Source organism: Pelophylax lessonae (genome assembly GCF_965119305.1).
Source record: "Pelophylax lessonae genome assembly, chromosome: 11".
Classification (NCBI taxonomy): domain Eukaryota; kingdom Metazoa; phylum Chordata; class Amphibia; order Anura; family Ranidae; genus Pelophylax; species Pelophylax lessonae.
In genome coordinates, this window is record NC_138778.1 from 147,282,943 (window position 1) to 147,309,561 (window position 26,619).

General features: G+C 46.0%; 1 protein-coding gene across 1 annotated transcript; it reads right to left on the reverse strand.

Annotated features, from left to right (window-relative positions):
* Positions 1-453: 453 nt before the first annotated feature.
* On the reverse strand, positions 454-18,332 carry RPL19 (ribosomal protein L19). The gene is made up of 6 exons (XM_082271334.1): positions 18,273-18,332; positions 13,331-13,437; positions 13,108-13,230; positions 8,665-8,785; positions 4,719-4,829; positions 454-650 (listed from the first exon to the last, which is right to left on the reverse strand). Exons 1-6 carry the CDS (start codon positions 18,275-18,277, stop codon positions 524-526), a joined length of 594 nt encoding a protein of 197 aa, XP_082127460.1. The 5' UTR covers positions 18,278-18,332; the 3' UTR covers positions 454-523.
* Between the last annotated feature and the right edge of the window lie 8,287 nt (positions 18,333-26,619).

Sequence of the window (26,619 nt, forward strand, 5' to 3'; positions counted from 1 at the left end):
AGGACTGGAACTAGCATGTGGAAGGGTTGTCTTCAGGTATAATGTAGCCACATAGTGTACACTAGTGCAGATATTTATCTTTTAGCAGCAGGGTTCAGTCTGGATCAGCTTCCTGCAGGGTTCCAGAGCAGCTTACCAGTGTACATTTCTCCTATAGGCAGCAGTATAATCCAACTCAAAGAGAAATTTCAAGTCCTCAAAGAGAAATTTCAAGTTCCTCAATGGACAAGAAATGTATACAAATCCGATAACAAATAAAAGCTATCTGCTGCTAGAAAAACTATGTAGGATGTGTTAAGACTACAAAACCTAAAAGATAAGTGGAACACTGCTACTCAGGGGTGTTCTAGGAAAAAGCCCAGGGACTCGTGTGTTTAAAAATGAGTAAAGCAACAAGATTGAATTTCTTCCCAGCTTGAAAGGATCAGTAAAAAAAGGACTCCTATGGACTCATTGGAGGGGAGAGGAAATTTATTGAGCATAGAGCAGTACTCTATATATAAACTAGCAACATTTCAGGGCTTTATTTTTTGCTGGATTCCTCTTCCTTTGAGAGGGTCTTGATTATTTCCTCTTTCTTGGCCTGAAGTCTTTCTTCACGGCGCTTCCTTGCCTCCTTTGTCTTGGATCTGCGAGCTTCTGCCTGGTCACTGTAGAGATAAACAGAGCAGCAAATATGAGACAAGACTGCAGAACACCTTTCTAGCTAAACAATTCTAGTTTATATTAACTAAAATAGTCAATGTGACCTGTTAAGACACGTAAAAACTGGTTAAAAAGATTCAAGCCTTGTAGTCTAGTTTTTCCCCAACCCGGAAGAATTGAATTTTTGACTTGCCATAAAATCCATTTCTCCGATGTTCAGCAGGCAGAGCTCCTGATCTTAACCATTGGGTTATACTGCCCCCTACAGGAGTAAGGAGACTAGGCAGAAAAAAGCCTGGCTACACCTATGGGCAATCCCAAGGGGGTATACTCCCTCTCTCTGCTATAGGTACTCCGTTTTGTTACAAGCAGTGTCAGAAGAACTATAACTCCACAGAGGGGTGGGTGCTGTGTCTGTCAAACATCAGAAGTCAAAAATCCCATTTTCCCTTTCGTTCATAGACAAACAGCTCCTGATCCATTGGGACGTCCCAAAGCAGTGTTAAACATGGGGGGGGGGGGGGGGGGGGAGAACAGCAAAAAAACATTTCCCAACCAGGTAAACTGGAGCTCACCTGGAAAGAAAAAAATTAAAAAATACACCCTCAAAAAGGACCAGGACCTCTAAACAGCAGCCAGCAAAACCTTGCAGCCAAAGGAAGCATCCACAGATGCCAACACATCCACTTTATAGAACTTTGTACAAGTGCACCAACGACCAGGTGGCCGCCTTGCAAACCTGCGTCACTGACGCCTGATGACTGAAGGCCCCAGAGTAAACTGAGCGCCCTAGTAGAGGGAGCAACAGACTGCACTGGAGTGGACAAGTACCTAATTCCCTGAAGGAAAGTATGCACCAAGGAGTGTGGACAAGGCCTGTTGAAAGAAGACCGCTAAGGCAAACACTTGACCCTTAATAGTACTCAAGGCCAGTTTCTGCTCAACCCCTCGTTGAAGGTCAAGATCTGAGCCACTGAAAAAAAGAGCGAGAATGAGCCCCAAGAGACTCAACACCACACAACATGTCTTCCACGTATGATGGTAGTTCTTCCTAGAAGTAGATTTCCTAGCTTTTAATAGCGTTGGAATCACCGACTCAGACAATCCTCTATCCCATCAGCACCTGGCATTCCAACAGCCAAGCAGTCCAAGCCAGCAACTAAAGCAGGCTGGAAGATTGGTCCTTGGGACAGAAAATCCTCTGAGAGGAAGCTTCCAAGAACGCCAGTGACCAGCCGCACCAGATCGGCATACCAAGCCCAGCGAGGCCAGTCTGGGGCCACCAAGATAACCAGAATCTCTTCTGCCTCTATCCTGCGTAGAAGTCTTGGCAGAAGCTTGAGAGGGAAGGCATAAAGCAGACGATACTGACCCCACGGGGCCACTAGCGCATCCGTAGCGTCCGACAGAGGATCACATGACCGCAACAAAAACCTCTGCACCTTTCTGTTGAGCCAACAGGTCCACCTCGGGGATGCCCCACCAGAAACACAACTGATGAAACGCCTCCGGACTCCCCTTGGTCCAATGCCGACTGAGGTAATCCGCCTGCCAGTTTTCCACCCTGGGAATGTGTATGGCAGAGAGGGCTGGAACGAACCATTCTGCCCACCTTAGAATGCCGGCTACTTCCAGAGCCACCAGGCACTTGTGCCCCCCTGGTGATTGACATAAGCCACGGCACACTGGACATCCCCGAAGACGATATTTCCAATGTTCCAGGCACAGTCTGATCACTCAGAGTACCAAGACATTGTTTGGTAGTCTGGACTCTTCCAGTGTCCAGACCTCCTGAGCAGAAATTTTGTCAAGGACAGCTCCCCAGCTGAACAGGCTAGCATCCGTGGTGACCACTGTCCAATACAAGAGGAAGGATTTGCCAAGCCGAAGCCACCATATCACTATAGCCATAGCACTGCTCACTGTAGTAATGTCACTGGTCCCCCCCCCAAAAGGGTAAAAAACAGGTGTCTGATCTGTCTGCTGCAATAAAAAAAAAAAAAAAAAAACCACACAGATCGCCATTACTGGTAAAAAAAAATAAAATGACAAATCTTTCCCCTGCGCAAATCAATCAAAATATGCTTATTGCGATTTGTTTTTACCAAACAATGTAGCCGAATACAAATGGGCCTAAAAAGATGAAAAATTTAGATTTTTACTTTTGGGGAATGTTATATAGCAGAATGTAAAATATTGGTTTTCAGAACTGTCACTGATAATAGCGCAAAAAAAAAAAAGTAATCAATACCACCAAAAGAAAGCTCCATTTGTGGGGAAAAAAAAGAATTTTATATGTCGCACGACCGCGCAATTGGGGGCAAATTCTTCTGGTCCAGAGCTGGTTAAAAACCCTGTTTGGTTTCTTGTAATGGGTATCCCATTAGGGAAATTTCTCTTCACTTACTGTCCCAAAGCCAAAATAAAAAAATTCTTTCAAAGTGAGTGAAATACCTAGTCGTCACTAGAATTATTGTCCCCATTGGCAGATTTCTGCTCGTTAGCTTGGCACAAGCACCATTTTCACAGAACGTCTTGCATTTTTCCTTTAATAAATGCAAGGTGTTCCAACTAGACAAGGTGAAGAGACCATGTGGTGACATCAAACAATGCAGGACACAAAAAAAAAAAAAAAAAAGCCGGTTCACACTGCTGAGACCTCCAAGTCGCCTCATAAGGGGCGACTTCTAGCACGACTTTTGAATTTTTTTACGCAACATATGATAGACTTTGTATTTGGCCAATCAGAATATGATGCGTTGTGACCCAATTTCCCTTTCCTGTTTTTTTTGCTGGCATTTATCGGCTCTGTAGCATGTCCAGAACCCCCAAAAAATATCATTTTTCTTATAAATTATTAATATCGCAGTGTGGCGGCTTCTCTACACCTTGCATTTTTTTGCTGGCATTTATCGGGCGTCTTTGGAGGCAGGCATGTCTTTTTTAGATTTAGTGTCTGGAGGGGTATAAAAAGTGTCCCTGTGAAGTTTCAGCTCTGTAGCATGTCCAGAACCCAAAAAAAATGTATTATATAATTTTTCTTATAATTAATACAGCAGTGTGGCGGCTTCTCTACATCTTGCATTTTTTTTTGCTGGCATTTATTGGGCATTTTTTGGGCGTCTTTTGGAGTCATGCCTGCCTCCAAAGACGCCCAAAAATGCCTGATAAATGCAAGGTGTAGAGAAGCCGCCACACTGCTGTATTAATTATTAAAAGAAAATTTATTTTTTTGGGCTCTGGACATGGTACAGAGCTGAAACTTCACAGGGACACTTTTTAGACCCCCCAGACACCAAATCCAAAAAAAGTAATGCCTGCCTCCAAAAATGCCCGATAAATGCAGGCAAGAAAAATGCTCTTTTTTTCTTGTTCAGGACCATTTTTATGGAAAGTCGGATCACAAGTCGCTTCAATTAAGACAAGGAGGCGACTCCCATTGAAGTATATGGGACAGGTCGGATCACAAGTCGCCTCAAAGTAGTACAGGACCCTTTTCTGAAGTTGGAGCGACTTCAGTAGTGCCAATTAAGACAGCACTGATTAACATTGCTTTTGTTATGTCAAGCAACTTGGGGTGACTTGAGGGCACACAAGTCGCGCTAGTGTGAATGGGCTCTTACCTGGAATTCAGCTTTAACCACTTGGCTTCAGCAACATGTAAAAAAGCGTGCCCTTTTTTGGAGGCGAGTGCCAACAACCCTGCCAGGTAACTGCTGTGTCCTCACTAGGGAGGTTCCTTTTTAATTTCCTCTTACTACCTTTGAATTGACAGGTACCTTATCCAAAATAAAAACTATTTTAGAAATATACAGTCTCTTGAATAACACCCTGTTATGAGAAAATCTATATTCCATTTTAGAATGACCAGCAGAAACTCCTGCATTCTCTACTTCCTTGTCCACAGTCCGTGCAGGCTGCCCAGGCAGATTGATACCAATCAGCATGGCTCCTGATCATGTCGGCTGAAGTCAATAGGCAAGTATTGAACTAGTCAAAATGCAGTGTGCAGGCAAAGGGAACGAAGCCTACAAGCAGAGCGGACATCAAGTGCACATAGGCCAGGTACTTACGCCAACAGCTTCTTGCGAGCCTTGTCTGCCTTCAGTTTGTGGATGTGCTCCATGAGAATACGCTTGTTCTTAAACACATTACCCTTGACTTTCAGGTACAGGCTGTGGTACCTAATAGAAGAAAAACAAACTATAAGCATCTGAAACAAGGTAATGCCTCAACCATGTTAAGACTTCATGTACATACACTAATGCACCCAGGTATTTTAAAAGTCAGCTTTTATCATTTCATACAGACTCTCTGCAGTATTAACATTTGCAAAAGTCTTTTAATCAGATTACTTGATATTGTTTTACTGAAGTGATGAATAACCTCCTTTGGCAGCCACCTATGCAGCAATTCACTGGCATTACCACCATCCCCCCATTGCAAATGCAATGTTTACTTTTTTTTTTCCTTCTGCCTGGATCTCTTATAAAGTGATTTGGGTAGCCAACTGCTCCCAAATTACTTTTTACATGCTGAGCAAGGTGCTACCCCTCCTGCCTTACCGTGTGTCAAGCTCCCTAGTCACTTCTGGGTTCCAAGATCGAATGGCAGGGGGAACCGCAAATTGCTAGGTTCTTGACCAGACCCAGATACCGCAGAAAGTTTAGGGTTCTTTAAAGTGTGAACGAATAATTGCATCAATGCAGGTTTTTTTTTTTTTTATCAAAAAACTATTTAGAAAAATTTGAAAACGTTTTGCAGTGTACAGTAAAAGCCAGTTGCAATGTAATGAACATACCATACAAATGGCCCTACTGTACATCAGAGAAAAGCGCTGAAAACAACCACGTGCGCAAAATCACATACATGTACGTGATTTTGTGCATGGGATTTCGGGGGCTGAGACCTGCTGTTTTGTCAGGGAGGGAAAAGATCTTTTGTTTCAGCTTCTCTTTTCCTCCAGTGCATCCACTCCACCCCCCCCCCCCCCAACCGTTAGAAAGCACACTTAACTCCTTGATCACCCCCCAGGGTTATCCCCCTCCATGCCAGTGTCATTTATACAGTATCAGTGCATTTTAGCCAATCAGGAGAGGGGGTGGGGCCAAACAGCAGCTCTGTGTCTGAATGGATGCATGGAGCTGCAGCTTGGCTGCCCCCATAGCAGCTGCTTGCTGTGGGGGCACTCGACAGGAGGGAGGATCCGGGCTGCTCTGTGCAAAAACAACTGCACAGAGGTGGGAAGTATAATGTAATTTTTAAAATATGAGACTTTACAATCCCTTAACTGACAGAGGGCCCGACAACCCAAGGGAAGAAAGAATATGGGAAAAATCCATACCCAGCCAACTTAAAGGTTTTGGGAATTTCAGAAACTCGAAATGTGGCTAGGATTCAAGTAGAGCTGACAAACCAAGAGTAAATGGGGTTGTAGTCACTAAGGGCCTCCCCAACTAGCATTAGGGAAAAAAGGGGACTACTATATAAACTTAGCAGCATGGGTTAACTACTTTAATTTGGGACATGGACCCAGGAATCATTGATTGAAAGACCACAGATAGGGGCTTGGATATCAGATATACACCAAATTGCATAAGGTAAATACTTTGCCAAAAATGGCAATATCGAGCAGCACCGCCATCAAATGTGTAGGTATAAGCCCTCTTCCTCTGTGCACCTCCAACATACATTGGGGATCGGATTAAAATGCAATGCAAATCTACTGGGGTCCTATAACAGGACACGATCTTATAGGTCTTTTAAAAACACGACATTAAGTTTGTGCCCAAGGATTCAACATTTCCTCCATTTGCAGAAAGTGGGGTGAGAAGGCCAGGGCTCGACAAACCTCGGGCACCAGGTCGCACTGGCAACTAAAATTAGTGGCCTGCTGCCTAGGTTACACTGCCGAGGGGGTCTTGTTGCCAGACATCCCAGCATGCGGGCTGGAGCTTGACACCTGCAAGTGCTACACCCGCATGCGGGAAGCTCCTGCTCCTCGCAGGAGACTTGGGATGTCAGGAGACAGAACGGTGTCTGTCAGCTGTGACAGAACAGAACCAATGCTTCCTGTGTAGTTCTGGCTCCATCCTGTCACAGACAGACAGAGTAATATCAAATGCAGTCTGCCTGTGACAGGAGAGCTACAGGAAGCATGGGCTCTGTATGGTTCCTCCGTATGGTTCCTCCAGCACCGCTCAGTGATCTTTGCCAGCATTTCCCGTCAGCAGTAAGTCACATGTGCTAGGGGGTGCAACTAGCCCCCAGCACATAATTATAAATATCCCAGCATTTGCAGGGTTTACGACTCCTACCACCATGACCAAATCGCTGAAGTGGTCAGGGTGGTTGGAGTGTTACTTTAATATCTCTAAGAAGTAAAGACGGGTCGAATGCCAGGCAACAGCCGGTTCAATAAAAAAAAACTGTCCGCCATTGGGCCTGTGTGTATGGCAGCCAGTCTGACAGAAGCCAGCCATTCGACAAGCGTGAAAACAAAAAACTGGCTCCTAGCCATTTTAGCTGGCTCCTAGATTTCAAGCAAATTTGTGAAGCCCTGGAGAAGGCAATTCAGCTACAAAGGGGATCCACTGTGAAAGTCCTCTCTCTCTCTACATGCCATATAACTCAGAAAAGTTATGGTTAGCAATGGTATCTTGAGAAAAACTTTGCCAGCGGGGTGCAGGCAAAAGTTAAATTAGTGTCTGAGCAGTTCAATGGAGTTACTGATATAAAAAGAGTAGAGCAGAAGCTAAAGAAAGAATTGTGTTCTTTCTGATCAGAAAGTAGACAGGATTGACAAACACATCCTTAATTCAGGTGGTGTGTTGTCATGTCTGGCTAGATTTGTTTTTTTTTTCTGAGCATTTTTAGAACAGCAAAAAACAACACTACATACCATTTCCTATGGGCCCGGTTCACATCAGTTTCCTAAAATGCATTTTTTGAAAAAGGTGCAGGGCCTATTTTTGCTTCACATGCAGAACAGTGCATTCTTGGCCCCTTGTACTTAAATGGAACAGACTTAAAAATGCATGTACTCCACTTCCAGCTTCCCCGTGTACCAAAATTATTGTACTTGCGTTGCAGAAAAGAAAAAAACTTTCTATGCATTATAGGACAGGCATAACTTAGCCTCCAGCTTGTATCACACAATAGCCCATGACTTCCTGGTATATAGACAGGACATAAAAACTAAAGGCACAGGAAGTGAATTTCACCAGCTGACCTCTTTTGCGCACACCCTCCCCCCCTCCTGGAGATTGCTTCCACGTCAGTACTCGCATTCAGTAGTATTGAAAACAGGCGCATCCTTGAAAGTTTGTACAGCTCACTCACTATAACATCTGTACAATTTTTAGATCTTCCATCAATTGTGTATTGCAACGGTCTGCCCCTTTCCACCAATTAGCTTAGAGAGATCTCCTCAGGAAGCTCTGCAGTGTGTAATTTTAACTATCCACCCCCCCTTTTTTTCCCTAACCGCTCAGAGAAGCTTTATAAATTCTGCACATTCAACAGCTGAAGAGAAGACTGCAAAATGACAGGTACAACTTAAAGATTTGTTTCAGCTCTAAATTGAGGCCAGTCACTTCAACTGTGTATACGTAAGGTTTACAACAACATTATATGTCATAACTCATTACAAGCGCATCACCATGGCAACAGCAGCTCAGAGGCTAAGATGGTGACTTTCATGGCTGTTAGAATAGGACGGTGTAGTTCTGCTTTAACACCTGTGGCAAGAGGTCAATGTGTTGTCAACCTATGTAAAGCTGGTGACTCATTGCCAACCAAACCCAAAACTGGAAAGGGAAGAGAGTTGGGAATTCAGAGGCAGAGATCTTGGCTATATTTGAAAGATGGATTTACAGATAAAAAATTTCAGTCACAGGATTACTTTTAAAAATATAATTTTTTTTTAAGAAAAGGCCCTTATTAGCATTTTGAATTGAGCCCAATGTGCATCTAAAGCCCACAATTTTAGCAATATTGTGCATTTAAAAATACACTTACATGTGCCTGTCAATCTTCTTGGACTCACGGTAACGGCGGAGCAGGCGGCGAAGGATTCGCATTCTCCTCATCCAGGCCAGCTTCTCAGGCATACGTGCATTAGCAGTACCCTTTCTCTTACCTGTAGAAAAAAAAAAGACAACCCTTCCAATGAAACTGTACAGGACATTTTAGGACATACATTTGATTAGGAAAGTGCTTGTTTTCAATGCTCCACTGCGCTATTCCACCTCGATTGGAAGACTAATGGTACCACAGGGGGTTTATATTTAGATGATTGAAAGTGAACCTGACCCAGACTGGTAAATTGAAATGTTAGCCTTAGTAAGTATGTTAAATTTACAATCTACTTTTAATCCAGCCTCCAGTAATTTCATCACTGCCATTTGCAACAGGGATTACCCAATATTATTGTACATAATGGAGAACCCATCACCATGACACCATTTGGCTTTGCATTGGCTGAGCAGCCAATGAACTTTCAACAACTTTAGAATCAAGAACTTTCAATGGAATCTAAGAAATTGGGACCAGCATGTTAAGTAGCCTACCAGTGGCCTGTCTGGCTAGATATGATAACGGAATCAGCAGGGCGAGGGTGTGAACATGTAGGCACTGGTTTATAGTTGGGAGGAATAAAGCTGCACTGATGAAAGCTGTGAAAAGGGCCTGCAGACATGGGGTGAGGATGAGCACAGGCACAGTGGTAAATGAGGCAGGAAGCAGGCACAAGCACAGTGGAGTGTGGCAAAATATAGGTGTGGTAGGTTCTGAGAGAAATGAGAGGTGCAGGCAGAGGGGATGCAGAGATAATGGAGGCTGCAAGTGCAATAGGGGCTGAGATGGGGGCATGCAGGCACAATGGGTGCTACAAAGAAGGGCTGCAGGTGTGGTGTTTGGCAAGAGAAGGAGGGTGTAAACAGTGAAAGAAATATATAGTGTAGGCATGGTGGGTGCTGGTGAGAGGAGGGATGCTTGCAGGCATGATGGGCACTGAGAGAAGGGAGGTTGCAGGTGTGAGATTCTAAAAGCAGTGAGGGGTGGGGTGAGTGCAGGAGGTAAAAGTATGTGTGGGCGCTTCCATGGGGTAGAGTCCTGGATCCAACAGGTTAGGTTGATCTGCATGCACTCTGGCAGCACCTGAGAGAAGCAGCTCTGTAGAAATATGAAGAACAAGGCGCCTCTTAAGTACAATATAGACCATTTGTTTTAATCCCTCTATTCTCCAATAAATGGTCTATATTGCACTTAGAGGCACCTTCTTCTCCATGAGTGCAGATGTGCATGCTTAAAGGGGGCTGCAGAATCCATGTGAAAATAGCTGTAGGATAATTAGGTGGCAAGAGTATGATGGTTGCAGGCACATTGCTATGGCGGGTATCCCTTAAAAAAAAAAAAAAAAAAAAAAAAAAAAAACAACACACAACCCTCCTCCCCCGGCTAGCTAACCCAAATGCTGATGGAAGCGTTCCGACATTTATGTCAAACCCACCCCACTTCCTGCTCACACTGTCAGAGATGCAGCAGATGAGAACTGGCTGCATAAAAGCTTCTCTTCTGCTCACATCTAAGCCTGGAGGGGGTTACTGATGGGAAGTTGGAACTTTCCTACAATTTCGCTAGCCAAGATTGGAACAGGTGGGAAGTGGAAGGAGAACCTGCTACAAAAAGCAAAACCCCCAGTAGCAAAATGAAACTGGCCTAGTCATTCAGAGGGAAAACAAACTCTGCTGAAAATAGTAAACATCCATTATATTATTAGGACCAAACACAGATATGAAATTAACAATGTAAACATGTGGAATGGGACTTTCCAGGCACCAAGCATTCAAACAACCAAAACTAGTAATTTTTATTAACACCATAAAAAAAAAAAAAACACAAACTGAACTGAAAAGTTCCACTAGTGGGAGATAAGTATCCACACAATAGATCACCCATGTGCATTGGAAACCACCACACATCTTCAATAAATTATGTATCGAGTGTGAATAACCTTCACGCTTTTCAATAATACGAGAAGTCTTCAGGGGAATTGATAGGGTGGTGGAATAATTACAGTTAACACTACATAGGATAGGATGAGTGCATTTCCAAGAAGGAACCCAGGGTGTAAATGTGATAGGGCACAAAGGATGCCCAAACTTCCGCCAAAGAAATAGCCCATAAAAATGAAATGTAGCCAAAGAGTTCCAACCCAATGGAGCTGGTAAGGGTTCAGAAACAATGCAGACCCATCCATGGTAGCGATAGTAGATTCATGTTCATTCACTAAGAATATAGGCAAGAACAGCGAAGCCTCAGAAGGGCTCACTTATATCACCCAAAAGGAGCACAAACAGAATAAATCTGGAGCCTACAGAGGAATATTCAGTTTCCAAGTCACCCCGACGCCAACTAGTACGCCCAATTACTCTTAGGCTCCTTTGACACCAGCGGACCCCGAATGGGTCTGCATGTTCCATTTTTCAGGTTGGCCCGATTGGACCACCCATTATTCTCTATAGGGCGGCAGATGTAATGTGTCTAAATAAATGCTAAACCCACACTAAGTAAAAGTGTTAAAAAAATGATATGGTAAAAATGCAGCTGCTGCTCACCAAGTAAAAACTCAGAAATGAATGGCTAACAATGATGCAATTGACAATCATATGATATTATAAACATTCACGAGCAAAATCAATATCATGCAAAAAATTCCATACAAGTGCAACAGTGCTATAAAATTGTCCATATGGTGCTTAAATAAAAAAAAGTGCTTGGAGTGCCACAAAAAAAGTGCTAGGGTGCTTCAAATGAATCAAGCTGTGCAGAGTGTTTCACTCCCCTCCTGAATCCCCACTCACCAGACACAATGAACCCTCAGATGTTTCAGTCTGTGGGTCAGGTACGCTTGGAACTGGTGAGATGAAAATGTAAACCCACTTGATGTTACCTCGGTCACTGTATATTGCCTTATAACGAATCTTTGTGGATCAAAGAAAGCAGACAGCCAACATAGTGAAGTCCATAGAGAAGAGTGTTTATTTGCACATAAATTGAATTACTTACAAGAAATTCCATGTAAAACTGGCATGTAGCATAAAAGCCCAGCTCTTCCAGGAACACTGACTAGCCTGCGTTCCACAGAGGACAGGAAGTGACGTCAATGGTTTCAGCGTAACCGGAAATACGTTGGCGCTTTAACGTGCACAATTAAACACTCTTCTCTATGTTGGCTGCCTGCTTTCTTTGAGCCACAAAGATTCGTTTAAGGCAATATACAATGACAGAGTGGTAACATCAAGTGGATTTAAGTGTCATCTCACCAGTTCCAAGCTTATCCGACTCCCCAGACTGAAACAGCTGAGGGTCCATTGCGCCTGGTGAGTGGGGATTCAGAAGAGGAGGGAAACACTGCACCGCTTGAAGCACCCCAGCACTTTGAGGCACTCAAAGCACTTATTAAGCACCATTTCCACAATTTATGGACATTTTTATAGCACTACTGCACGAAGGAATTTCTTGCACTATATTGTCATTTTGCACAAGAATAATTTTATAATATCGTATGTCGTGTCGGCTGGCATCTGGTGCACAAAAAAACAGACGAATGGGGATGAGTTTATACGATTGAAACGGGACAAGCAGTCCGCCTCCATCTGATCACCCCATAGAGAATAGCGGGCTGTGTCTGCTCTGCATAGCAGAGATGGACCCGTCATCCCCCCTGCTCAGCAGAGATATCCCCCACTGAGCAGGCAGACCTACAAGAATAGATTCCACCCTGTGTGAAAGGGGCCTCATGTATAATTTTGGTGATTTATATGCCTTAAAAGACCCACTACACATTGTTTATACTATTCAGGGATATGGCACCTTTAATGTATTATGGTCTAATTAAGGCAAGGTTGTAACAGGTATGCAATGGTTTACTCTACCTCTTATGCACATTGAGCCCCAGGTCACACTTACATGAATCTGATGCCTTACAGAATACATAGATTCACATATCAAGTGGGGGGGGGGGGGGTGGAACAACATTGCTTCCTATGAAGGCTGTTCACAAAAATGCAGTGCGATTCTGGAGTGGTTCAAAAAAATTAATGTAAGAGCTTAGTGCAGAGTGGTGCGATTTTAAGCTCCATAGCCTGAGAATTGCATCTGAAAAGCACAATTGGCACCACAAAAAAAAAAAAAAAAAAAAAAATCACCCTGCCCTGGCACTCCAAATCACAACTCAATGTGAACCTGGCCTTAGGGGTCTCTATGCATCAAACGTTCGCTGTGCAGAAGTGGCAAACATTAGAATTACGGCTTATTTTCATTCTGTTTGAATGCGATTAGTTCCCATATTTGCAATGCCATCTAGTGGAGAAAATGCGTTTCTACTCAATTAAGGGTATTTGCACTACTGAAAATACTCCCGGTAGCATTTATCACTACAGTTCTAATTATACTTACCAATGCCCATGTGTCTGCCCTTCCTACGTGCAAGAGTATTCTTGCGGCAGCGAGCACGAGAATGAACAGTTACTGGTTTGCGGATAATCAGACCATCTTTAACCAGTTTTCGGATCTGCTGACCTAGAGAGAGAAAAAAAAAAAAAAAAAAAAAAAAAAAACAGATTAAGAGTCTTGTACCTAGAATCGAATAACTACACGAAGGGAAGGCGAGACCACTTACGGGAGTTAGCATTGGCAATCTCATTGGTTTCGTTTGGATCCAGCCATACTTTTTTCTTGCCGCAGCGCAGCACGCTAGAGGCAAGCCTCTTTTGAAGTCTGAGCATGCTAAGAGGAAAAAAAAAAAAAAGGGTTGAACTTTATCAAATTGCTGACAACAAACTCTACACAACTTCTACAGTATGCATAGTGTATGAGGAAAAAACAAAAACTATCTGCTAGGCTTCATTACCAAAGAAAGAAAAAATTCCAAGCAGAATAGCAACCATTTACACATTTCTCAAATGTACACAGATACACGTGACTGGTCAGTAACTTCGCTTTGCAGACTGATCTAGATTAACCGCCATGTTATGCTAGAGGAAGTTCAAAGGAGTTGTAAAGTCAGAAGGCTTATCTTAATGCATTAGGATAAAAAGTCTTCTGTGTGCAGCAGCCCCCCTAATACTTACCCGAGCCCCTTCTCTCACCAGCGATGTCCACAAGTCCATCGGGCCCTTCAGGACTCTTGATTGGCTGAGACACAGCCGTGGTGCCATTGGCTCCCATGGCTGTCAAAGTCAGTTAGCCAATCATGAGCAAGGGGGTAGTGCCAAACAGCAGCTCCATGTCTGAATGGACACACGGAGCTGCAGCTTGGCTCGGGTGCCCCCATAGCAAGCGGCTTGCTGGGGGGGGGGGGGGGGGGGGGAACTCAATAGGGAGGGGCCAGGAGCAACAACGAGGGACCTGAGAAGAGGAGGATCCAGCCTGCTCTGTGCAAAACCAACTGCGCAGAGGTGGCAAGTAGGACAGGACATAAAAAAAAAAAAAACAAAAAAAAACACGACATTACAATCACTTAAAGTCCCCTTTCACACTTGTGTGACCTAAAAGTCGTGCGATTTTGCCTGCACTTTAAGCAATGCCTCTAATCTTGAGTTCTATAGACCTAAAAACACATCAAAGTCAGGCCAAATAAGTACAGGGACTACTTGGAAGTTGCACAGATATGAAAGGTACCCATTGGAAATCATGGAGTACAACTTGTCACGCAACTCTGCAGTCACAAGTGTGAAAGCAGCGATGTTGTAGGAGTGTCTCAGCTTTCCGGGACTCCCCTCATTGGTTGAGACCGCAGCATAGCGCCATTGGCTCCTGCTGGTGTCACTCAGTCAATAAGACATGGGGGCAGGGCTGGGCCACAGCTCCATGTCTGATTGGACACAAGGAGCTGAAGTTCAGCTCGGGTGCCCCCATAGCAAGCTTTTTGCAGTGGGTGCACTCAACAGAAGGGAGGGACCAGAGAAAAGGAAGATCTGGGCTGCTCTGTGCAAAACCAACTGCACAGAGCAGGGAAGTATAACAGGTTTGTTTTTTTGATACTTTAAAGTGCTTCCAATTCTCGATTTTGAAATTATATACTTGCCAGCTCTGTGCAAAGATTTTACACAAAGCAGCCCCGATCCTCCTCTGGTGTCCCTCCAACCAGTGCTCATGGCTCCTCCTGCCTTCCAAGTACTCCCCCCCCCCCCCCCCACCAAGCTGCTTTTGCCATCAAACTGCCCTGTGTGGAGGGAGAGAGGACAGAGCCACTGCTCTTGTACATAGCACTGGATCAAGATCAGGCTCAAGTATAAGAGGGGTTGGAGAAGGATCCTGGACACAGGTTTTTGAACTTTATGTCTTTACAACCGCTAAAATAGGAATGGAAAGCCTTCATCTATTGATTTCTGGCTAAAGATGATTGCATTGAAAAGTCTGATGCGTCATGTTCTAAGGCAACTGTGCTGTCATTGCCTTTATACAGTAAAATGCGTGAGTGCTGCCACTCTAGGACAGGTCACAAGAAAGCGAATGTAGCCACCCGCTCTATTTTGGTCTGTTAAATATACAGCTGGAAGCATTTTGTTAATCTCCCTTCGAGTGTTCCCTCAAAAATAAAACCATTTAGCCCTCCCTGTTCTTGTGGAGCACCTATACTGTGCTTAGAACAGTAGGAGTAGTTAAGCAATTTATCAAAAAGACAACTGGGCAGAGCCGATACCACCAAGTCCACAACCGATGTGTTGTCCGTGACAGCCAGGTCGTTCTGCATATATTGCAGAATATATGCAGAAATGCACAGCATACGTTTTTGTTTTTTTTTTCCATGACATGCTTAAAGTGGTTTTAAAGGCAGAAGTTTTTTTTTTTTTATCTTACTGCATTATATGCATTAAAGTGATTGTAAAGGTTTGGGTTTTCTCTTTTTAAATACCACATGTTCTACTTACCTGCTCTGTGCAAAGGTTTTGCACAGAGCAGCCCTGATCCTCCTCTTTCTGGGGTGCCCTGGCTGTGCTACTGGCTCCTCTTCATTGGGTGCTCTCACAGAGAGCGGCTTTTCACGGGGGCACCAGGCTGGTGCGCTCACGAGTTCTGCTGCTATGTCCATTGATACAGACAGCAGGACCGGGCCCTGCGTCACTGGATTTGGTTGAAAGCAGCGGAGTCAATGGCTCCTGCTGCTATCAATCTATCCAATGAGGACCCAAGACAGTGGCTGGAGCCGCTGGGCTCATGCTCATCACTGGACCGATCAGGTTCAGGTAAGAAAATGGGTGGCCTGATCCAGCTGAAATAGAAAAACCATAAGACTTTACAACTCCTTTATGATAAAAAAAAAACCTGTGTGCAGCAGCCCCCTAATACTAACCTGAGCCCCCTCTCGATCTAGCGATGCTGCAAGTGTCTCAGCTGCCCGGGACTCCCCTCATTGACTGAGACAGCAGCACGGAGAGCCATTGGCTCCCGCTGCTGTCAAATTCAGTCAGCAAATAAAGAGAAGGGGCAGGGCCAGGCTGCAGCTCCCTGTCTGAATGTACAAAAGGGAGCTGTGGCTCAGGTGCTCCCATAGCAAGCTGCTTGCAGTGGGGCACTGGGCAGCAGCCTTGAAGAGGGACATGAGAAGAGAAGGATCTGGTCTGCTCTGTGCTTGGGGGGGGGACCTGGTTCTGACAAGTTGCACCCCCCCCCCCCACATCTGGGTAGAGCTGAATGATTAATAGTTAAGCCCCGGTTCACACTTGTGCGTGTGCGGGGTTCGCATGTAATGTCGGAGCGCACTGCTCCGACATGACATGCGATCAGCTGTGCGGTGCGAGTTTAGCCATACAGTTTGTATGGCTAAATTCGCATCGCACCCGGAGCAAACACGTACAGGAGGCATTTTTGCAGCCGCATCAGGATCGGATCGCACAGCGGTTCACACTTGTGTGATCCGATCCTGTGCGAACTGCACGATCGCACTGCGATATGCGATCAAACTGGGGGTGTCGTTAAGATTACATTGACACCCCCAGCGTATCGCATATGGCAGTGTGAACTGCCGGGGGTGCGTGTGCGATGTGGGAACAGGCTGAGAATTCGCAGCCTTCCCGCATCGCATATATGTGAACCGAGCCTTAATAAAAATCACAATCTCTATTCATCCCCTCTCACGATCCTAAAACGGCAGCAAATGTTTATCAACATTGTTAGGGCTGCTCAATAACTATAAACAATGTTTTACAATGCATCATTTTGTTTTTTTTTTTAGATCAAAAGAATCAACTTCTGTCTGTGAGGGCAGTTTATTTTCTTAAACACTAAGGCCCCTTTCACACTTGAGCGACTTGTCATGTGATTTGGGACTGCAAAATCGCATGACAAGTTGTTCATCATTTCCAATGTGCCCCATTCATATCTGTGTGGCTTGAAGACACACCGACTTCAAAGTAGTCCCTGCACTGCTTTTGGCATGATTTTGATGCATTTTTGAGGAAAAGACATAAGCCCAGTCAAACTCGCATCAAAATTGCGGCAAAATCATGTGACTGAAGTCGCACAAGTGTGAATGGGGCCTAAGCCTTTTTCTGACACTTACGGTATTTTTTGCAAGAAAATGATGGTGCTTTTCCACTGCATGGTACATGTTAGAAGGGTTCAGTAGAGTTTGTTACAGCAGCACTTTTCCACTACATGGTACGGCTCGATTAAACAGTACCAATATCTCCTAAACCGTGCAGGTATAGGAAATATAAATTATACCTACAGGTAAGACTTATTATAGACTTACCTGTAGGTAAAAATTAAAGAGTACACTATCGCTTTAAATAGAATTTTAGGTTTGTGGTGATCAGAAGCTGTGCAGTTCCACTTTAAAGTAAAACTAAACAGCATGGAGGTGGATGCTATAAGGATTTTATTGGTGGGGATTCCCTCTCTTCCTTGCTCATGCTGTCATCATTGAAAGCTAAAGAAAATCCCAAATATTGGGTTGTCACAGCAACAGACAGGTCCCCAGGGATAGTGAGCCCCCCCATGTAAAGTGACAGGCAGAACTCTTCAATGGTGGGCCATCCCATTACTGACATGAGGTGAATGGATCTCACATCCCCATCTCAGATCTTCTAATGGAGGGACCCCCCCCCCATGAGGGAACAGTAAGGAGAGGGGTGTCCCTCCCCATGAGGGAACAGTAAGGAGAGGGGTGTCCCCCCTCCATGATGGGACAGAGAGGGGTGTCCCCCCTCCATGATGGGACAGAGAGGGGTGTCCCCCCTCCATGATGGGACAGAGAGGGGTGTCCCCCCTCCATGATGGGACAGTAAGGAGAGGATCATAAGACAGCTTTATTATTACTACCAGTAATATCCATAGCCGGGAAGCCATGGCGGTATACAGTGAAGATTATATATAACATGTATACTAGTTGCAGTCACACAGGCCCTGGTGCGATCATCCCCGGTATAGGAGTAATATAGGCCGCAGACTGACACACGTCACAGGCCTATACCACACACAGCGCCCTACTCCCAGCCCCGAGTCACAGCTAGTCACACACAACATATCCCTCCATCCTCCCCGGGTGTCCCCATCCCTTCCCCGACACTCTCCAGCCCGTCCTGACCCATTTTCCCCAAATCCTCCCCGGGTCTCACCTCATGGCTGCTGCTCTGCTCCAGCTCAGAAAGGAAAGGAAGTAGCCACGACGCTACCATTATCATTAGAGGGTGCGCCCACCCCCGGGAGGGGAGGTGACAACTACCACAGAGCTCCGCCGAAACCTCTAAATGCAGTAAAATGACCACAAGACATTATATTCCAGAATAGAACCGCCGGATACAAAAGCTGAGCTAGAATAGAGACAATAAAAGGCGTAATATCCATAAAGAGACACCCCCGTATAGACAAAATGGTTTGGCCGAGCATGAGCAGTGCATATGGGGGGTGCCGATACGGGGGGGAGGAGCGAAGAGGAACCTAAAATGGCGACCGGGCTGAGGGAAGTGTGAGTGGGCGGGGCTGTGTGGAGTGGGCGGGAGTAGGGATGAAGGGAGATTACATATGCGACGTTGTCTACGGGAGAATCTATCTATCACTCACATTTAACGCACATTCACCGGGATGATCCACCACCAGAGAATATTCTCCATACATAGCCCTGTGTACTATGTACATGATCCTCACAGGACATGGAATCACCCAGCAATTGTCATTGTTCCTTCCCTAGGTATAGATGGTAATCTGTACTGTCACCAACTCATACCATCACTTTTACCCTTCTCACACCAATACAGTGATCCAGAGGTGTAGCTAGAACCTTCAGGGCCCCTGGTGCAAGAAACCATGAATGGACCCCTGGCAGCCTGGGGCTTTTCCCACTGATCCTGGGGCCCTTTACTCTTCCTGCCATCTTGGGGCCTCCCCTCGGTGGTGGAATCCCAGGGCCGGTCACAAGTGTGACCTTTGCGATCCTGGAAGCTCACCCACTGGTGTCAGAAATTTTTATTTTTTGGTATATTAATTGAATTTTTTTTTATCATTTTATTTTTTTACAATGTCACTGACAATGACTCTGTCCATTCAGAAAAGGAAGGAGCTGGTAAATTACATATTTACCCCTTTCTGGTTCTCTATTGTGACACATCCCCTGCAGCAGCCGGCAGGAGAAGGGAGGGAGCACAGTGGGGGGGCACCAGGGAGGCACACAGGGGCCCAGAGACAGCAGAACACAAGTGAACTGGATTGGAGGGGCAGCATACAGAGGAACCAATCTCCTCCATTTTCCTCCTGCAGCTACCACCCCCCTCCTATCCAGGTGTACAGGGGAGCCACGCAGGCCCCCTGGAGCATGGGGCCCGGTTGCAATTGCAACCCCTGTAGTTACGCCCCTGCAGTGATCAGTGCTAAAAACAAAATTTGCACTGTCACTCTACTAATGACACTGGCAGGGAAGGGGTTAACACCAAGGGCGATCAAAGCATTAATTGTGTCCCTAAGGGGTGTTTTCTTACTGTGTGTGAGGGGGGGGGCTAACTGGGGCAAGACAGAGATCTGTGTTCCTGCTTAGCACAGGATCTCCACCTTTCTCTGTGACAGAATGGCGGCCTGCCTTGTTTACGTAGGCAGACTGTCTTTCTGCCTCTCCTGTGAATGATCAGTGGGTCCAGCTGGACAGCACATCTGTCAGACCCACTGATTGGCTCCTGCTGTATCCAGTCACAGTGGGAGTGGGCCACCGACAGCACGTGCATAAAGACCCTGTGCACAAAATCACGTACAGGTACATGATTTCACACAGCAGGGCCGCCTGCCGTAGTATATCTGCGTGGGGAGGTTAAAACATTTTTCTGGTGGTAAGTCCCCTATAAAATACCCATGTCTAATTTAGGCAAGCCTTTCTGACCATTTTAGTACCATTACTGACGCGTTCAACAAATTCTAGCTACCACCAAGTTGAAGATTTGTTGCTATGGTTGCAACCATTCTACCCTACAGGGGTCTTCTACTGAGTTCCCCTGGCTTTGTAATGGGTGCCCTGGGTCTTCTGATTGCCACAGGTCTTCTGAGTGCCCCCTGGTCTGCTCATGATTTCTCAGCCTTCCACTGTGTTCCCCAGGCATTCTACTGAGTTCTCCCAGTCTTCTACTGAGTGCCCCGGGTCTTCTACTATTTATTAGGCCTTTTACTGAGTGCAAGGGGTTTTCTACTGTGTTCCCCGTGTCTTCTACTGAGTTCTCCCGGTTTTCTACAGAGTGCCCTGGGTCTTCTACTATTTATTAGGCCTTTTACTGAGTGTCCCAGGTTTTCTACTGTGTTCCCCGTGTCTTCTACTGAGTTCTCCCGGTTTTCTACAGAGTGGTCTTCTACGGAGTGCCCCGGGTCTTCTACAGAGTGCCCCGGGTCTTCTACGGAGTGCCCCGGGTCTTCTACAGAGTGCCCCAGTTCTTCTAGGGATTGCCCCAGGTCTTCTACGGAGTGCCCCGGGTCTTCTACTGAGTGCCCCGGTCTTTTACTGAGTGCACCGGTCTTTTACTGAGTGCACCGGTCTTTTACTGAGTGCCCCGGTCTTTTACTGAGTGCCCCGGTCTTTTACGGAGTGTCCCGGGTCTTCTACGGAGTGCCCTGGGTCTTCTACGGAGTGCCCCGGGTCTTCTAGGGATTGCCCCAGGTCTTCTACGGAGTGCCCCGGGTCTTCTACAGAGTGCCCCGGGTCTTCTACAGAGTGCCCCGGGTCTTCTACTGAGTGCCCCGGTCTTTTACTGAGTGCCCCGGTCTTTTACTGAGTGCCCCGGTCTTTTACTGAGTGCACCGGTCTTTTACTGAGTGCACCGGTCTTTTACTGAGTGCCCCGGTCTTTTACTGAGTGCCCCGGTCTTTTACTGAGTGTCCCGGGTCTTCTACGGAGTGCCCTGGGTCTTCTACGGAGTGCCCCGGGTCTTCTAGGGATTGCCCCAGGTCTTCTACGGAGTGCCCCGGGTCTTCTACAGAGTGCCCCGGTCTTTTACTGAGTGCCCCGGTCTTTTACTGAGTGCCCCGGTCTTTTACTGAGTGCCCCGGTCTTTTACTGAGTGCCCCGGTCTTTTACTGAGTGCCCCGGTCTTTTACTGAGTGCCCCGGTCTTTTACTGAGTGCCCCGGTCTTTTACTGAGTGTCCCAGGTCTTCGACTGTGTTCCCATTGACTTCTACTGAGTGCCCCCCGGTCTACTCCTGATTTTTCCGCGTCTTCTCCTGAGTTCTCCTTAGTCTTCTACTGAGTGTCCTAGGTCTTCTTCTGTGTTCCCCTGGTCTTCTACTAGGTGCTTGGGTCTTGTACTGCATGTCCCGGGTCTTCTCCAGAATTCCCCCGGTCTTCTCCTGAGTTTCCCCGGTCTTCTCCTGAGTTCACCCGGTCTTCTCCTGAGTTCCCTCGGTCTTCTCCTGAGTTCCCTCGGTCTTCTCCTGAGTTCCCCCGGTCTTCTCCTGAGTTCCCCCGGTCTTCTCCTGTGTTCCCCTGGTCTTCTCCTGAGTTCCCCAGGTCTTCTATTGTGTTCCTCTGGTATTCTATTGTGTTCCTCTGGTATTCTGGTATAGCGATCTCTGTTTCTTATCTCTGCAAAGCAGGAATAGGAAACAAGGAGATCTGTATAGCGGCACACATTACACATTTTTAGGCACATATTTAAACCCTTAATCAACCTATCACTGTTAACCCCTCCCCAGCCAGTGTGATTAGTACAGTTATAGTGTATAATATTATCAGTGATCACTGTATTAGTGTCACTGGTGATGTCAGTGGCAGTTAGTCAGTTCCCCCTCAGTGTCAGATTGCCCGCTGTACTGTCGCAGTTGCAGTCTAACATTAAGGCAGTTCCCGACTCTGAAATGAGGTTTCACTGCGTGCAGCAGTTAAAGTACAGAGTTCCTCTGAAAAGCGACTTGTTCCATGTCACTACACACTGTAACTTGGATGTTCACATTAGGAGGGATGTGCTGAGCCTGTTCACACTCTACCAGTCCAGGGATACTGTTAGATATAACCTTTTGGAGCTAAACAAAGTACAGGCAGACAGTCTGTTGTTTCACTGAACACTACTTTGTTCGGAGCAGGAACTCGTTTATTCCTTTTTTGTGCATAGACAAAAACATGAACTCACAAATGTAACACTGCCATCTAGTGGTCATACAATGTAATAGGCACACAGTAATGACATACAGTGGTTGTTGCTGATTAAATACAAACCTTGTATGCCAACAGATACCCCCTTACCTCACTTCCAGTAACCAAATGGAGTCCCACAGAGCACATACGGTAGCATGGACCTCATGCATGCACATTAACTCTCTCCTTTCTGTACTTCATGACCAGGCCATAGATCTACATAAAGCGGTTTCAGACCTACTAGGGAGGGAGCCAGACAGTAAACCCCTTGCTACCGGAAGTTACCTTACCAGGTAGATCAAACAACAAAGGGACTTCCAGCGCTAACTGGGATATCTCTCACTCTCAGGAATGAATAAAGTCAAATTACCGTGTGGTGCTGCTGCTAATTAATGCTGATTCAGCATAAGTCAGTGAATGGGGGGAAGGGGCAGCAGCGCTATCCCACGGTACATAGTCTACAATGTAACTCAGGCAGGCTTGATGGAAAACCTTGAAAAGTTTATTTATAAAAATGATATATAGTGATGATTAAAACATAATAGAATGTATTCCAAACCAGATCTGTGGCGTCCCCCAGCAACGCCACAGATCTGGTTTGGAATACATTCTATTATGTTTTAATCATCACTATATATCATTTTTATAAATAAACTTTTCAAGGTTTTCCATCAAGCCTGCCTGAGTTACATTGTAGACTATGTACCGTGGGATAGCGCTGCTGCCCCTTCCCCCCATTCACTACCTTACCAGGTACCACGCCAATGACTGACTGCTTGTAGCTTCCTTCTTCCTTGGTAACCCATAACAGCTACGCTCCTCTCTTCAACTAGCAGAGTTAACCCTTTTGTAGTGATGTTACTTCGTACCCCATAGTCCATTTAAAGACCCAAGTTCTTCTGATACACCAGTGTAACGCTCCTGCGTTTTTATTATAGGCTGGATTTGCAGCTGCAAAATCTCCACTCAGTAGTCATGTAGAGATGTGTTGAATACCAGATCCAACTCTCCAGGACTCATCACCGTGGGCCTGTCAGCTTCAACATACAGATATATACACACTCAATGAGATGTTCCTGGAGTGATAGGATGTATATGATAGTATGAAGGTGATATGCTGAAGGGGCAGGTGTGAACAGTGACAAGGATGGTAATCACTTGATAGATTTTGTATAGGAGAGTTCAAGATGGTATTTAGGAATGCAGATAGGTTAGTATCGAGTATGCTAACAGGTGGTGAGGACAGCAGATGACAAATACAGGATAGACTAACCCAGTGCAAGGATAGATAGTAGTAGACAGGAGAGCAAGCAATCTATGCAGAAGTGCAGATGATAGATGGTAGTAGGCTGAAGAGCTAGCAATCTATGTAACAGTGCAGATGATAGGATAGTATGGATAGGTAGTAACAGTCCTTAATGTGCATAGGTAGATAGTGCAATAAGGTTATGGAGGGTTCCCCTGCGGAGTACTTATCACTTGTAATGTTAGTAGTTTAGAGAGGTCCAGTAGATAAGGAATGATCCGGTAGCGAGATACAGGGATCAGTAGCGAGGTTCCGGTCTGCTCCAGGTAAAGGGAATAGCTGGAGGTTCCGATCGAGAGACAGGCTTGAAAGCATGTGGATAACAAGGCAGGAAAGCAGGGTGAGATAGCCATAAGTAGAAGCAGTATTCCAAGAGTGATCGGGTAGCGAGATACAAGATCAGTGAGTGAAACAAGTCCAGGTAGCGAGATACATGAGCGAGTAACATCAGGTATGGCTGCTTCAGGCATGGCTTGATCGAACCAACCATGCGGTTGAATGAACAAAGTAAGTGAGACCGCCGGCGGTTGAAATAGCCGCTCTGCGGCGCTCAGCAGTGACATCATCGTTCTTAAAGGTATATGCGTACCACCTGAAGAGAAAGGTGGGACGCATTACAGAGAAAGTGGTGATTAAGGGTACCGGAGGTACCAGAATCTTACAGTACCCCCCCCTTAAGGCCGGCTCCGGAAGGCCTATAGGACAGGTTTCTCTGGGTGTTTCGAGTGAAAGTTCCGTATAAGTCTAGGCGCATGAATATCAGAGGTATCTAGCCAGGTGTCGTCTTGGGGTCCATAGTTCTTCCATCTTATGAGATACTGGAGTCTTTCTCTATGGATGCGAGAATCCAAAATTTCCTTGATCTCATACTCTTCTCCGCCTTCAACTTGTATTGGAGGTGGAGGCAAGATGGTAGGCCTTATTCCTTGGTTAGGAACATGGGGCTTCAGTAGCGACACATGGAAGATGGGATGGATCTTGAGATCTGCTGGTAGGGTGAGCTGTACTGCAGCTTTTCCGATAAGTTTTTTAATTGGGAAGGGTCCCAAAAATAAAGGTCCAAGCTTCTTGCTAGGGATTTTTAATCTTAAGTTCTTTGTCGATAGCCAAACAAGGTCCCCAATAGCATACTGAGGAGAAGGTCTTCTACGAAGGTCATAGTACTTTTTTTGTTGACTGTGAGCGTGTGATATAGTGGTATTGAGTAAACCCAAAGAGTCTTTTATTTGGGTAAGGTAATCCGAGGCTACTGGATTACTCGATGGCAGGATGCGTGGTGGAAGAAGAGTGGGATGAAACCCATAGTTCAAGTAGAACGCACTTTGCTTCGTAGTACTGTGGGTTGCGTTGTTGTAAGCAAATTCTGCTAGAGGAAGGAGATCCACCCAATCATCCTGTAGGTATGATGTGTAGCAACGTAGATATTGCTCAATGCACTGGTTGACTCTTTCAGTCTGTCCGTTGGTCTGAGGATGGTAGGGAGAAGTGAGCTTTCGCTCAATGCGTAAAATTTGACAAAGTGCTTGCCAAAATTTAGAGATGAATTGTGAACCACGGTCGGACAAAAGAGTTTTTGGAATTCCATGCAACTTAAACACATGTTTCATCAGTAGTTCCGCTGTTTGTTTAGATGAAGGTAGTCTACGGATAGCAATGAAATGTGCCATCTTTGTCAAGTGGTCCACTGACACTAGGATGGTATTAAATCCTTTAGAGGGTGGTAGTTCTACTATGAAATCTAAGGACACAACTTCCCATGGAACCTGGGTGTCATGGTCTTACCTTCTTGCTGTTTCTCCTTCGTTTGACATGTGCTGGCGGCCATCTTGGTTTCTGGGTTTCTTGTAACCTCCCACCCTGCGGCTCCTCCTTCCCACTGGGAGGAGCTGGATGCCTAGCTCATATATATAGGAGGTCTGTGGCTTCAGTTCCCTGCTTGGTCCCCCTGTGTTCACATGCTTCTAAGACTGCTGCTGCTTCTGGTTCCTGTTCCTGGCTTCGTCTGACTACCCTGCTGGTTCCTGATCCTGGCTTCGTCTGACTACCCTGTTGGTTCCTGATCCTGGCTTCGTCTGACTACCCTGTTGGTTCCTGACCCCTGGCTTCGCAAAGACTCTGCATCAGTTTCGCCATCCGTTTGGACTTTTGCTTTACAGCTTGTTTTTCAATAAAGCTTTCTTATTTTCACTTATCTGTTGTTGTACGTCTGGTTCATGGTTCCGTGACATTAGGACCAAGCCATGAATTCTGACGGTACAGGGCCATCCTCGCTACCCACGCTGGTTGCCAGACTTGATCAGCAGGATCACCTGTTGGGTCAGTTCGCCGTGGCGTTGCAAACCCTGCTTGAACGCACGGCTCATTTCGCTCCCGTTGCCGATGGGTCGGTTGTCGCTCCTGGGCCCGCTCCTACTGCCGCTCCGGTTGTTGCGCCAGAGTCTACCCCGACACCTGTTGTTGCGCCTGCGGTGTTTCGGGGTATGTCCGGTTCTGCCCCCCTTCCACAGCGCTTTGGGGGAGAGCCAACTCAGTGCCGAGGTTTCCTTAACCAGGTGGGCATTTATTTCGAGTTGCTGCCACATGCCTTTCCTACTGAGAGATCAAAGGTGGGCTTCTTAATCTCGCTGCTCTCGGACAAGGCCTTGGCCTGGGCCAGCCCTTTATGGGAGAACAACAATCCGGTGGTTGCCGAGTTTTCCGGTTTTGTTGCTTCTCTTCGGAAGGTATTTGATGTGCCGGCTCGTGCTGCCTCTGCTGCGAAGCTCCTTATGTCCATCAGACAGGGTTCACGATCCGTAGCTGAATACGCCATTGAGTTTCATACCCTGGCAGCAGAGGTGGGCTGGAATAATGAGGCTCTGGTCGCTGCTTTCTCTCATGGTCTCTCGGATGCCTTGAAGGATGAGGTTGCAGCTAAGGACCTACCAGTGGAGCTCGAGTCTCTTATTTCTTTCCTGATTTTGATTGACACCAGACTCAGGGAGAGACCTTCCTTTAAGGAGAGTCTGCGGTGGCCTCCTAACAGATTGGCGCCTACCTTTGTTGTCCCACCCGTGC

Excerpts from the sequence above, each read along its gene's own strand:
- RPL19 (XM_082271334.1), bottom strand. Across the intron at positions 4,830-8,664 it reads AAGAAGATTGACAGGCACAT|GTACCACAGCCTGTACCTGA; the intron begins GTAAGTGTATTT and ends TTCTTCTATTAG. Across the intron at positions 651-4,718 it reads GCTCGCAAGAAGCTGTTGGC|TGACCAGGCAGAAGCTCGCA; the intron begins GTAAGTACCTGG and ends TTATCTCTACAG.